The sequence below is a fragment of the Strix aluco genome, chromosome 17 (genome assembly GCF_031877795.1).
Source record: "Strix aluco isolate bStrAlu1 chromosome 17, bStrAlu1.hap1, whole genome shotgun sequence".
NCBI classification, from domain to species: Eukaryota; Metazoa; Chordata; class Aves; order Strigiformes; family Strigidae; genus Strix; species Strix aluco.
In genome coordinates this window covers 15,911,445-15,924,588 of record NC_133947.1, presented here as the reverse complement: position 1 = coordinate 15,924,588, position 13,144 = coordinate 15,911,445, and the positions used below count along the sequence as shown (strand labels likewise).

The window sequence follows — 13,144 nt, the reverse complement described above, 5'->3', positions numbered from 1 at the left end:
TCCGCCAATCGGCGGGGAGGGGGCGGGACCTGCCCCGCCCCGCCCCGGAAGCACTTGGCCGGCGGCGGCAGCGGCGTTTCCGTGGTAACACACCGCCCCCCCCCCCCCACCGCCATGGCCTCAGGGCCCGGCGGCGGCGTGGAGACCCGGCCCTTGGGCCCCGTCGGGTCGTTCATCTCGTGTAAACACCTTCAGTGCAAACCCTCACAACTTTATCCCTCAAATAAAGTGAACGGGGCGGGGAGCAGTGACATCCCGCCACCTCCTCAGCGGCCGCTGAAGCCCCCCAAGACAAGGGGAGGCGCGGGGCAGAGCGGGAAGGTCAGTCCAGGCCCCACTGACACCTTGCAGGCTTCGTGCACCCCTAAATGGCTTAGTCTGGAGAAGAGGAGGCTGAGGGGAGAGAGACCTCATGGCCCTCTACAACTCCCTGAAAGGAGGGTGCAGAGAGGGGGGATGAGTCTCTTGACCCAAGGAACAAGCGCCAGGACAAGAGGGAACGGCCTCAAGCTGCGCCAGGGCAGGGTCAGACTGGCTCTTAGGAAGGATTTCTTTGCAGAAGGGGTTGTTGGGCGTTGGAATGGGCTGCCCAGGGCAGGGGGGGAGTCCCCATCCCTGGAGGGGTTGAAGAGTCGGGTTGACCCAGCGCTGAGGGATCTGGTGGAGTTGGGATCTGTCAGTGCTACGTTAACGGTTGGACTAGGTGATCTTCAAGGTCCTTTCCAACCCAGATGATTCTGTGATTCTGTAAAAGAGAGGGGACAGCAAAAACCCTCGGAACGTAGCTGCTGCGGGGATCGGTGGCTTCTGCCCCTGTCAGGATGAAAAGGGTAAACGCTCAGCTCGCCATTGGAAAGGATCGGGGCGTCCGACACTCTGAAGGCAAAACTAACAGGCTCGAGAACTGCATCAAACGTAACCCCAGCTGGTATCATACATACACAATGATAGTATTTGGTACTTTCCCCCCCTTCATCTGGAATCCATTCCCTGCTTCTTTCAGCATTACGACCCTGCAAGCAGAAAACTGACATTAAGCTAATACCTCCCAACAGCTATGGAAAGCAGGTATTTGTTGGATAAGAAGGAGAAACATGACCTCATGAAGTATTTTTCTTTTTTTTTTTTTTTTTTCTAAGATACTCTGAAAACCAGGATTTGACATAGCAGATTGTCGGGGGAGGCAGCAGGTCTGCCACCAGCCTGACTGAAGAAGAATTTAGCCTTGACCAAGTTCCAGTGTATCCATGAGGGGCTGGAAAGTCCCGAGAAGAGCCATGGAAACAAGATTAAGGAACTGCAAGACAAAGATAAGAGGAACTGTCCTGACGACTCAGCAGGGAAACTATTACCCAATCATGAACTGTTAGTTACTAAGTAAACCGATCCTGTACGAACACATACTTTGAAGAAGGATATAAAAAGGCTTGTTAGAACAATAAAGTAGCCATTTTGCACAATCTGATGTTTGTTGTGTCTGTCTCTACTGTGACAAACGGTGACCCCGACGTGATCGGGTGAAGCGATCATTTAAAGGCGACACACTCTGCGGCGGGGAGAGCTGCGGAGAAGTATAGCGGCGGTGGGCAGAGCTGCGGAGACAGAGCCCGGTGAAGCTGAGAGCAGAGGGAATCTGCTTGGTCCGGACCTGAACTTCAACACCTAAAAAGGTGAGCCACCCTGAACGGGACTGTAATTATGGGGCAGCAATTAACAAAGGAAGAGGAGACGATTTTGTCTACCTGGAAAGCCCTATTGAAAAGAAAAGGGGTTAAAACCACAGAGCAAAGCCTGGAAAAGATTTTGCTATGGAGTAAGATGCAAGGCTTTGAAGCCACCACAGTTACTGCATTCAGTGTGAGCGCATGGCAAGCAGTAGGATGGAAACTATGGGATGAGGTCTCTAAAGGACAGAAAGAGGCATGTGAGTTGGCGACCACATGGCGTCTATTAAGCGAGACCCTGAAGGAATGGAAAGCAGAATGTGAGGCGAATGATGAGCAAAAGAAAGATGAGAAGCCAGAAAATGTAAGGAAGGGGAAAGATTGTGGCCAAGGGGCAAATGAAGCCGATGCCGCAGCGTCGGCAGTAGCAGGCAGGAAACCCCTCACGGGCAAAAGGAGATCACGCCCTCGCCCACCTCCTCCTCCTCCGCCATTAAATATTTTACGGGGCAATGAGGGTCCCCCCCCACCTAGCAGTGCAGCAGCAGAAGGGGTGACTCCATCGGCCCCCCCCCCCCGAGGAGGAAAATACAGCGAATCCGGCGAATAACACAGAGCCGGAAAGTGAGAGTGAAAATGAAAGTGAGGGAGAAGAAGCTTTAACTGCCGCTATGCGAACTCTGCATCTTGCAGATAAACCCATAGTGAAAAAAGCCCAGCCATGGACTCTCCCTCCATCCACAATAACTGTAGTGCCGAGATCCCCTGATCGGTTTTGGGAGGGAGTTAGGAAGTATGCTGCCGAAGCTGGCAACTGGGATCTGGTTGAACGCCTCAGCCCGTACTCTCCAACCCCGGCATGTCCAAAGCCTGTAGATAGAGCAGCAGAGGCTCCTGGTGCATTCCCTGTTTACAAAGCTGCTGCAGGCACAAACCAGCACGATGAGCACAACCCAATCGGCTGGAAAGTGGTGCAGGATTTGCAGAATAAAGCACAGAAATTTGGAATCAATTCTCCTGAGGTGATGCAACTTATTCGAATAATCAGCACAGATCTGCTCTGTCCATATGACATTACACATCTCGCACAAGTGCTGTTTCAGCCCGTGCAGTTACAAGTGTTTCAATCTACTTGGAGGCAGATGGCACGCGCAGCTGCACAGAATAATTTACGACTGCCACAGGATGACCCGAGGCTAGGCCTTGGAGAGGATGCTTTGCTTGGTGAGGGGCCGTTTAGTAACCCTCAACTGCAAGCTACATGGCCTCCGATTGTTCTCGAGCAGGCACAACATATAGGAATTACGGCATTAAAGCGAACCATGGAAATGGCAGCTCCGAAGCAAAAATACATTGCTATCCGCCAAGGCCCCAGAGAGCCCTTTTTACAGTTTGTAGAAAAAATATCTGCCTCATTGGAAAAACAGGTAGAAGATGAGGTGTTAAGACAAATGATGTGCAAACAGTTAGCAAAAGATAATGCTAATGAGGACTGTCAAAAAATAATACAGGCTTTACCAGGAGATCCTTCTATTCCCGACATGGTGGCCGCGTGTTCTAAGGTTGGGACAGTGGAACATATGGTTACTGCCCTTGCTACAGCGCTAAAAGATAAGCCACAAAGATGTTTTAGATGTAACCAGACAGGCCACATTAAAGCCAGCTGCCCTGTTAATAAGTCCTCAAAAAGCAGAGCAAACAGCTCTGCAGGAATAACCTGCAACCGTTGTGGGAAACGCGGTCATTTCGCTCCACGGTGTCGGTCTAAATTTCATGCCAGTGGACACCAGGGAAACGGGAAAAAGAGCCCAAGAGATACAAAATCCCTCCCGCCCGTCAGGGGCTCCTCACCACCCCTCTGTGAGCAGCTCACAGCCGAAACCGCCGGCTCCGCAGGGATGGATGTATCCACCGCCGACACAGTAACACTTTTAACAAAAGACATTGTTAAAGTGCCGCTTGATGCGAAAGGACCTATAGGGCAAGGGTCGAGTGCTTTATTAATGGGGAGATCTAGCAGCACTTTGAACGGATTAATTGTGCATGTGGGAATTATTGATGCCGATTTTACTGGACAAATTTGTGCTATGATTTCTACTCCTTACCCACCAGTAACCATTCCAAAAGGCACTCGCATTACTCAACTTATACCCTTTCTGAGTTGTGTCCCGAAAGCAGAGCGGTGCCTCCGTGGGGATGGCAACTTCGGATCGACTGGATCACCGGTGGCCTTTTGGTCACAGCCCGCAGAGATGCATCATCCGTCCATGAAATGCACCATCTACAACCGAGACAGTCATCCTCCCTCTGCTGAAGTTCGTGGACTTCTGGACACTGGAGCAGACGTAACTACTGTCTGTTGCACCAACTGGCCACTTAACTGGCCCACAGTGGCGGCAGACACAGGGATTGTGGGTTTGGAAGGAATGTCTCATTGTGAGCTCTCTGCTCTTCCGGTCACGATCGTGAATCCTGAGGGGCAGAGAGCCACGGTACGACCTTACATTACAGTAACAGCTTTAACTTTGTGGGGACGTGATTGTTTATCCCAGTGGGGCATAAAAATCACTACGGATTTTTGATGGGGGCCACTGTGTTGCAGGGTGTTGAACAACCCACACTTGCATTAACCTGGTTAACAAATAACCCTGTGTGGGTGGATCAGTGGCCCCTGCCAATCGAAAAATTAAAGACCCTGAAAGAATTGGTGACGGAACAACTAGCTGCTGGACACACTGAACCCTCTCAGAGCCCATGGAATACTCCAGTGTTTGTGATAAAAACGAAATCAGGAAAATGGCGATTTTTGCATGACCTGCGGCAGGTCAATGCTGTCATGGCCACGATGGGGGCTCTGCAACCAGGCATGCCTTCACCTGCCATGATCCCTCAAGACTGGGAAATCACTGTCATGGATGTTAAGGACTGTTTTTTTACAATACCATTAGCCTCTCAAGACAGAGAAAAATTTGCATTCTCTGTGCCCTCTGTCAATCATGCAGAACCCACAAAAAGATATCAATGGAGAGTTCTGCCCCAGGGCATGAAAAACTCGCCAACAATTTGTCAATGGTTTGTGGCACAAGCTTTGTCACCTGTAAGGGAAAAATTCCCTACTAGCTACTGTTACTATTACATGGATGACATCCTGTTAGCATCACACAGCAAGGAGCAGTTGAACGACATGGAGAATTTGGCCAGAGATTCATGACAACAATACGGATTGGTTGTTGCCCCTGAAAAGGTACAAAAGGTAGAACCCTGGAAATATCTGGGAATGACAGTTACAGGTAAGCAGGTAATGTCTCAACCTGTGAAACTTAACCTTGAAATTAAAACCCTTAATGATGTACAGAAATTAATGGGATCCCTGAATTGGATTAGGCCCTATCTCGGACTGACCAATCGCAATTGCAACCTTTATTGGAATTATTAAGAAATTCCAATGATCCAGCAGAACCCAGAATATTAAATAAGGAAGCATTAAGTCTAATTCACATGGTGGAATGATCTATACACGAAAAATTTGTTTCTCGAATAGATCTGTCTCAGTTGGTACAACTCTTTGTACTACCTGACAGAACTGTGCCACTTGGTGCTTCAGTGCAGTGGAATCCTGAGTGGGATGACCCATTACATATTTTGGAATGGATGTTTCCGTCATTCCGACCACAAAAAACTCCTCCTGGACTGTTTGAGCTTATTGCTGATGTAATCATAAAAGGCAGGAAACGATGTACAGAACTAACAGGGCGTGACCCAGCTACGATTGTTTTACCTGTTCAAAATTGGTATTTTGAATGGTGTCTGGTGAATTACGAGCTGCAAGCAGCCATGGCAGGCTTTCAGGGACAGATTTCATATCACCTGCCATCACACCCCCTGCTGAAATTTGCTCGAGAAGTACCATTTGGTCAGAAATATTTAAGCCAACCAGAACCAGTGAACGGCCTTACTGTTTTTACAGATGGCTCAGGAAAAACAGGTAAAGCAGCAGTAGTATGGGATGAAAACAACAACTGGAACAACAAAGGAGTATATCAAAATGGTTCTCCACAAGTAGCAGAGCTGTGTGCAATGGCTGTGTTTTTTTCTATTTTTTCTACTCCTGTAAATATTGTAACTGACTCAGCGTATGTAGCTAACTTAGTTTCTTGACTAGACAAAGTGGTTTTGACCATGTCAGACAATCAATTATTATTTGATGTACTTTTAGAACTCTGGAAAAGTATTCAACTACGAACAGAACCTTATTTTATCACGCACATCCGTAGTCATACGACTTTACCAGGATTTTATACAGAAGGTAATGCCAGAGCGGATGCTCTTGCTTCTGCTATGGCTCTGAGTACTGTTCCTAACATAAAGCAACAAGCTGTATTATCACATCAATTTTTCTCACCAAGGATTTCGAGCTTTACGACGGCAGTTCAGCTTGTCTCATACTGAAGCTTGTTCCATTGTAGCTGCCTGCCCTGATTGCCAATACACACCAGTGTATTTTGGTGCTAATCCCAGAGGTATGCAGGCTTTACAGATTTGGCAAACTGAGATATATGTTGGCAAACTGATATAAATGAACTTGGCCAACAGAAATATGTTCATGTTTCTACTGATATTTATTCTCATACCTGAGTAGCAACAGCACATAATGGAGAAACAGGAAAAGATGTAATTTGACATTTCCAAAAGGCTTTTTCTATGCTTGGGGTGCCACGCCAAATTAAAACGGACAATGGCCCCGCATATGTCTCACAGAAAGTTCAAACATTTTTTAATTTGTGGGGTGTTGCTCATGTTACAGGGATTCCCCATTCCCCAACAGGACAAGCAATTGTTGAGCATGCACATGGCACGTTGAAGCGGCAGCTTCAAAAACAAAAAGGGGGAATGATTGGGGAACCACCACGGGCATGTTTGGATAAAGCCGTTCTCAACTTTCTCCATTATGGGGATAATTCCTCTCTGCCTCCTCTTTTTCAGCATTTCTCTCCTCTTTTTTCAAAACAGGATTTGCAAAAGGGCGTCAAAGTGCACGTTAGAGATCTAATTACTGGCCAGTGGAGTGGACCATGTGAGCTATTAACCTGGGGCAGGGGCTATGCTTGTGCCTCCACAGATGCCGGCCCTCGCTGGGTTCCTGCTCGGTGTGTTCGGCCTGTGCTGGAACCTGCATCAGGGTGAAGGATGGGTAGTTCCACAACCCAAACAGAACGTCTGGGTAACTCTGCATTGAAAAAACTAACAAAATTAGGGTGTTGGCTTAGCAAACAAACTAATGCTACCTCATTAGCCCTTAGTGGTCTTTTAACTGATGTTGGTAGTGTCAGACACGCTACACTACAAAATAGAGCTGCTATTGACTTTTTGCTTTTAGCGCAAGGACATGGATGTGAAGATTTTGATGGAATGTGTTGCATGAATTTGTCTGACCACTCAGAATCTATTTTCAAAAGCATACAGCAGCTAAAGGATGGTGTCAAGCGTTTAACAGAAGATGATGGATTAGACTGGCTAACAAGGATGTTTAAAGGTTGGGGACTTTCTGGATGGTTGATATCTCTGGTCAAGACTGTGGGGGTCGTGATCTTGATAACTGTGACCGTGCTTTTAATGTTGCCCTGTCTTGTCAGTCTTCTGCAAAGGGCCCTGCAGAAGACTGCTCTCGCAATATTTTAGCACAAATACAAAAGGGGGGAATTGTCGGGGGAGGCAGCAGGTCTGCCACCAGCCTGACTGAAGAAGAATTTAGCCTTGACGAAATTCCAGTGTATCCATGAGGGGCCGGAAAGTCCTGAGAAGAGCCATGGAAACAAGATTAAGGAACTGCAAGACAAAGATAAGAGGAACTGTCCTGACGACTCAGCAGGGAAACTATTACCCAATCATGAACTGTTAGTTACTAAGTAAACCGATCCTGTACGAACACATACTTTGAAGAAGGATATAAAAAGGCTTGTTAGAACAATAAAGTAGCCATTTTGCACAATCTGATGTTTGTCGTGTCCGTCTCTACTGCGACAGCAGATAACCTCACTGGTCCTTCGAATCCAGCAGGAACTAGTTTCTGCTCAGAGAAAACAGAAGATTTCTCCAACAAACCCTGTAATTTGTGCACTACTGTAGAGTTGATAGGTTGAGAGTGGACGTGGGATCAGGCATCTGCAGACATCAGGAACAAATCCTTCATTAGGATGCAACAGACACAGCTGTTGTCTCTTCTAGTGGATATTTACAGCTCTGCAACCTAATTAATTTGAATTCTAAGCTCTCTTATCAGTCCAGCAGTAAGCTTTAAAGCTTGCTTACTGGAAGTCATTCTACCATAGACTAATTCAACTTCTAGTCCCACCAGTGACAGTAAGATTTGGTCAATAGGTAAGCAGTGCACAGCTGCCATCAGACCTAAAGCAAACAAGGTTTTGTTTAAACTAAACAAGCACTCCCACCTTAACATGTAAGAAACCATCAATAACCCCACCCAGGACTGGTATTGACATAAGCCACATCACCATAAAAGAAAATAGCAGAGAACTAATGCAATGGTGCAACTGAGTTGTACATTCATCATACCATACATTTATCACACATTGCATTGTGATTCTGTTTTGGGTTTTTTGCCTTTTTTTAAACTTCAGATACATGTGAAATATGCTCATAAGCTGTACTAACCTAAAACTACCCAAAGCAGCGTCAAATTTGGGGTTTACACAACTTACTAGCATGTTTTTAAGTGATTCATCCAAAGCATGGACGAAGCAACTCAAAACCAACCTCCCCTGCTCCAGAAAAAAGGCAATTATTATTGCATACATTTACTTGGCATAGAAAAGCATCCTTGGGATTTGCTGCTACTAACAAAATGCTATTAACTGAGCCTATGTGAGCGTCTGGGAAAGTAAGCAGAGCGCCAACCCAGTGGGAAGGTCTGCAGCAAGGAAGGTTACCCCTCAGTGGAGAAGGATCCGTTAGGAAACATTCGAACAAACTGGACCTTTGAGCAAACAAGTTCATGAGACCTGATGGGATGTACCCAGGAGCGCTGAGGGAGCTGGCCAATGTTACTGTGAAGCAGATGTCAATTATCTTTGAAAGGTCACGGCAATCAGGAGAGGTTCCTGATGACAGGAAGTGTGTAGAAACCACTTCTCCCTTCGAGGAGGAAGATCAGGGTAACTACAAGGCTGGTCAGTCTCATTTGAGCTTTTTCTCCCTCCTTCCTGTCACCCTGCTATTCCTAAACAGAAAACACAGACTTGCACAGTCATACCTCATTTTTTTTTTATAATTGCAATAGCGGTACAAGAAAATGTTAAAGCTGTGGCTCCTGCAGAACCTTTCTCCAGACCAGCTCCCTCAGACTACCACCGCTAACAGGCCAGCAGCCTGTCTCCTTGGGGCAGCATCCCCAGGACCACGAGCACTAAAAATTCAGGAATTTTTATCTGCAGTTTCTAACCAGTCACAAAGGCAGCTGTCTGGCATCTCCTAATGAATTTCCAATACAATCCACAATGGCACAAGAAGTCTCCGGAAAGAAACTTTCCTGAAGAACCTTGCTAGAAGGAGAACTTCAGACAGCCTAACCCCTCACCCCCAAAAGAGCAGACACACAATTTATTTGCACAAGGATGCTTCATAACACAGAAGGAGTAATAACGAGACTACCAGCTCTTTAAGTAGTTTTATAAAAGTATTTGACTTACTGAGATACTGTTACAGTTACCTGAGTATTTGAAATTACAATGCAAGGAAATTTCAACAATGAATTTCAGTACAGTATTTTACAATCCAGTGCTGCTGATCCCAGTTTATATACGAGTTCACTAGAACACATGTACAGAAACAGTGACTCTTGAAGAAAATTAAAAGACACCAGAAAAAGGGGGCTGGAGATACCAATATAACAGAAGGTGTTGAGATTACAAATCCAGTGCAGCATCTAATAAAAATGCAAGCAAAAAAATTAAACAGGCTTTTTTTGTTTTACTTTTCTCAGAATAATAAAAAAAAGCTTTTTTTAAAACACAAGCAACTGGATTAAAAAAAAACCCCACTTCCATACTAGATCAGATGAAGACATGACGCATTTACTGTGCATTTCATTAGTATATTAACATTTCCTGAGCTACCCAGAACAATAAGGCTTTGTTAATTCTTAGCTCAGCAGCTCAGCATTTAATTTTCTCATGTCATTCTCATAAGGCAAAATTCTAAATAAAAAGTTATTTTAATACTTGAAAATTAGGATCAACTGACAGTTGCATATGAATATACATTTGTGACATGCTATGAATTTATGCAGCTCAGGTTGCTAAATCAGTTGAAGTAGTGGGAGACAAACTCATTAATCTCTGCTAAAAATCTTACTTGTAAGTCCAATTGGTATGAACCTATTATCTGGGATACCAGATGCTGTGGGCTCATCCACATGTTGTTTTCACCAGATCCCCACAAAAAACAGAAAAGTGCACCAGTGGCTTATATTAATTCCTTTTTATTTCTACACAACATGCTGTAAAAAAATTAACAGATTTGTTAGCATTCACAATGCTGACAAAGTAAAATGCCTAAGTAATCTTAACCTTTGACTTCAGAAATACTGCCAATTTAACACAGTAAAAATTTTTTATATTTTGGCCAAATCTATTTCATAGATTATTTTTTTCCCCCCAATTAATTCTTTATTTGTAATATTTTAAAATCGTATCTGGTGCTTGGGATATCCAGCCCCCTTTCCCCCATCCTGATACAGCAGAAAAGACATAAAAACATGCCATTTAAATTAAAGAACAAAAAATTGAATAAGTGGAATCCCGGACTGCAAAAATATATACAAGCATTTACCTTTTTCCTGAACTAAACATTTCAACCATAAAAATATTAAACAGCCATACCCTATAGAACTAGGGCTAAGGCTATTTCAATTATAACTATTCTTTATTTTAAAAATATAGGGCTGAAAGCCTTTTGGGTGGTATTTATACATTAACAATATTTCTAGGTTCCCTACATGAATCATAAAGCATTACGCAGAACACAGACTATTTTTCATAGCTTAATCTTGCATTATCTTGCTTAATTTAATCTCTCTTGTAAATATGTTAGATAACTACATTTCATCGTAAGAATATAAACAGAAAATATTTATAAGGCTTTTTTTCTCCTCATGAGTTGTATACTATAATATATCCATAAAATGTGTTGAAGTTGGCAGATTTTCCTCCTAGTAAACCCATGAAGTCAGGTTAGTTCTCGCCATCAATGAAACTGTAGAAGAGGGTAATTTCTGTATCATCAGAAACTCTTTTCCATGCCCTTCTTAGAATATGCATCACAAAACAAGCTATTCACTCTACAGTCTAAATATTCTGCCTTCCAATAAGCATGTATCACTTCATATGACCCGAAAAACTGTTGAACTCAGTTAAAAACTGTACTCTTTTGGTTGTTCTTAGGCCTGAATCGGTTTTCCCCTCTTATAGTTTAGACAGAAGGGACAGCAGGAAAGAAATATTCTTTTAAGACTGGAAGTTCAGTTTTACAGTTTCCCACTGTCCTCTTTCAGCTCCGATACCTAGAAGCCTCTTAAGAACAGCTCCCGTCCCAACGCTCTGAGCTACAGTTACGCTTTGCTATGTGCTACATGCTACTTCAAGTGTCACCTCTCTTACTATGGCTAACAGCTCATCTCATGGAAGTTTGCTTTCCTCCCTTCAGGCAGGGAAAGAGCTGACCATACCCAAAAAGTGCATTCAGTCTAAAGGAGCAGTAAAATGCAAAATGTTATTGTAAACCAGAAGAGAATTGAATATTAACAGATTCTAAAAGGAAGTAAAAGGTGTTATTAATCCAGTAGGAACTCACTACAAAAGTTACTAGCTAGAAGCAGCTTAGGGTGAATTAGCTTAGAAACCTCCCCCAAAAAAACTTTCATTTCAAACTTTATAGAACTATTTACTGATGCTCCATCTCTTCAAAAACCTGTAATCCATATCTGAACTTTCTAATCCTCTTAGCCTTAGCCAGTATTGCCTATCAGTTCATCAGCAAAAATGATAAGTATTATCATTTTCTGAATCCAGTCGTTATGCACCTCTTCCTGAAAACCCAATAAAGTCTTCAGAGCAAACTGACTGCAACATGTAAGAATAACACTGAGAATAATGTCCATTAACACTTTTGACAAGAAACATCATTCTGCAAACAGGAATTTGAATGGAATCAGTGCAATTCCAGGTGGTCTTGTCTTTTGCAAAACAAGTGAAGTACCACAGTGTTAATATTGATTTAAAAGTTATATGTGTTACACAGAAAAAGATCAGAATTCTTCTGAGGGCACACAGAAATGTTCCAACAACTTTGGGCAGGTGTCTGTTTTGCTGAAATTGGCAGGATTGGGGAAAAAAACAAAGCAAAGCTATGCCCTGGATTTGTGCCACAGTTTGACATCCCCTTAACAGCAGCTTGAGTCCAGCTGGCATGTGAGCAGACTCCAGGCGGGGAAAAAACAGTCTGGCCACACTCGAGTTAGAAAAAAGAGCTTAAGCAATGAATTTGCTCATGGTACGCAGAGGATGGTTAGGAGCTGGCTCTAATAACACTGCTGTGAAGAGGCTTATGATGATGCTGCAGCACTGCAGCTACCAATGAACTTCCCAGTGCATCAGTAGCAAAAAATGCTACTAAAAAGGAAAGACAAAACTATTGTTAAAAATCTGTCAGTCATTAAGGACACATTCTAATTAATGAATGGTAAAACAAAGCAGAGCCCAAAGCTGTAGTAAACCTCTACTTAGGTCGCAATTCATTTGTAGCCATATCTGATCGCTCATTTGATTTCTGAAAGTGCTCAGTAGAAATCCAGAGTTAATGTGGATAACACCTCAGGATAACATCCATTTACTTACACATTAGTATTGTTAAATAAATCCAAGTCAAGTCTACTTTACAACGAAGTGTGCAACAAGCAGAAGAAGTGAAGAACATATATTGAGTTCACATTCTTCAAGGTGCAAATTTTAGCTATTCTTGTCCAAATCCTTCTGTTTCTTCAATTGCAAACAACAGCTTTTCCTTCAACTGCTCATAATTCTTATAGGGTGGAAGGTCTAAACGATTGAAACTGAAAATAAAGAAAAAACTTAAGTACTGAAAAATAATTAAACCATCACAAAAAAATCCATTCTGAATATGGGTAACTAAGCTTTTTACTGTGTAGATGGATACCTGGATTTATATCCTGTGACAAGCTGACTACCAACATAAATTTAAATATTTCTGAGAGCAAAATTTAGAGTTCAAGTGCCTGAACAGTCATAGTTTTCTAGAAATGTAGTGCACTTGGTAGGAAGCTTCGCTAACCTTTTGTAGTTGGTTAATGAGAGTCATCATTCACATTTGAAATTTTTAATTTTTGTGTTTTTACTGACCACTAATACACCTGAGGAACTGAGTAGAAAACACCTTTTCTCTAGGGA

General features: G+C 43.5%; 1 protein-coding gene across 3 annotated transcripts in view; it reads right to left on the bottom strand.

Annotated features, from left to right (window-relative positions):
* Positions 1–9,338: 9,338 nt before the first annotated feature.
* The window catches only part of ITCH (itchy E3 ubiquitin protein ligase), a 65,491-nt gene continuing 61,685 nt past the window's right edge, over positions 9,339–13,144 (bottom strand). For all 3 annotated transcript variants that reach the window (XM_074843591.1, XM_074843593.1, XM_074843592.1), the window contains one exon: positions 9,339–12,789. In XM_074843591.1, coding sequence (XP_074699692.1) covers positions 12,690–12,789 — 100 coding nt within the window. In that variant the 3' untranslated portion in view covers positions 9,339–12,689. The remainder of the gene's footprint in view (positions 12,790–13,144) is intronic.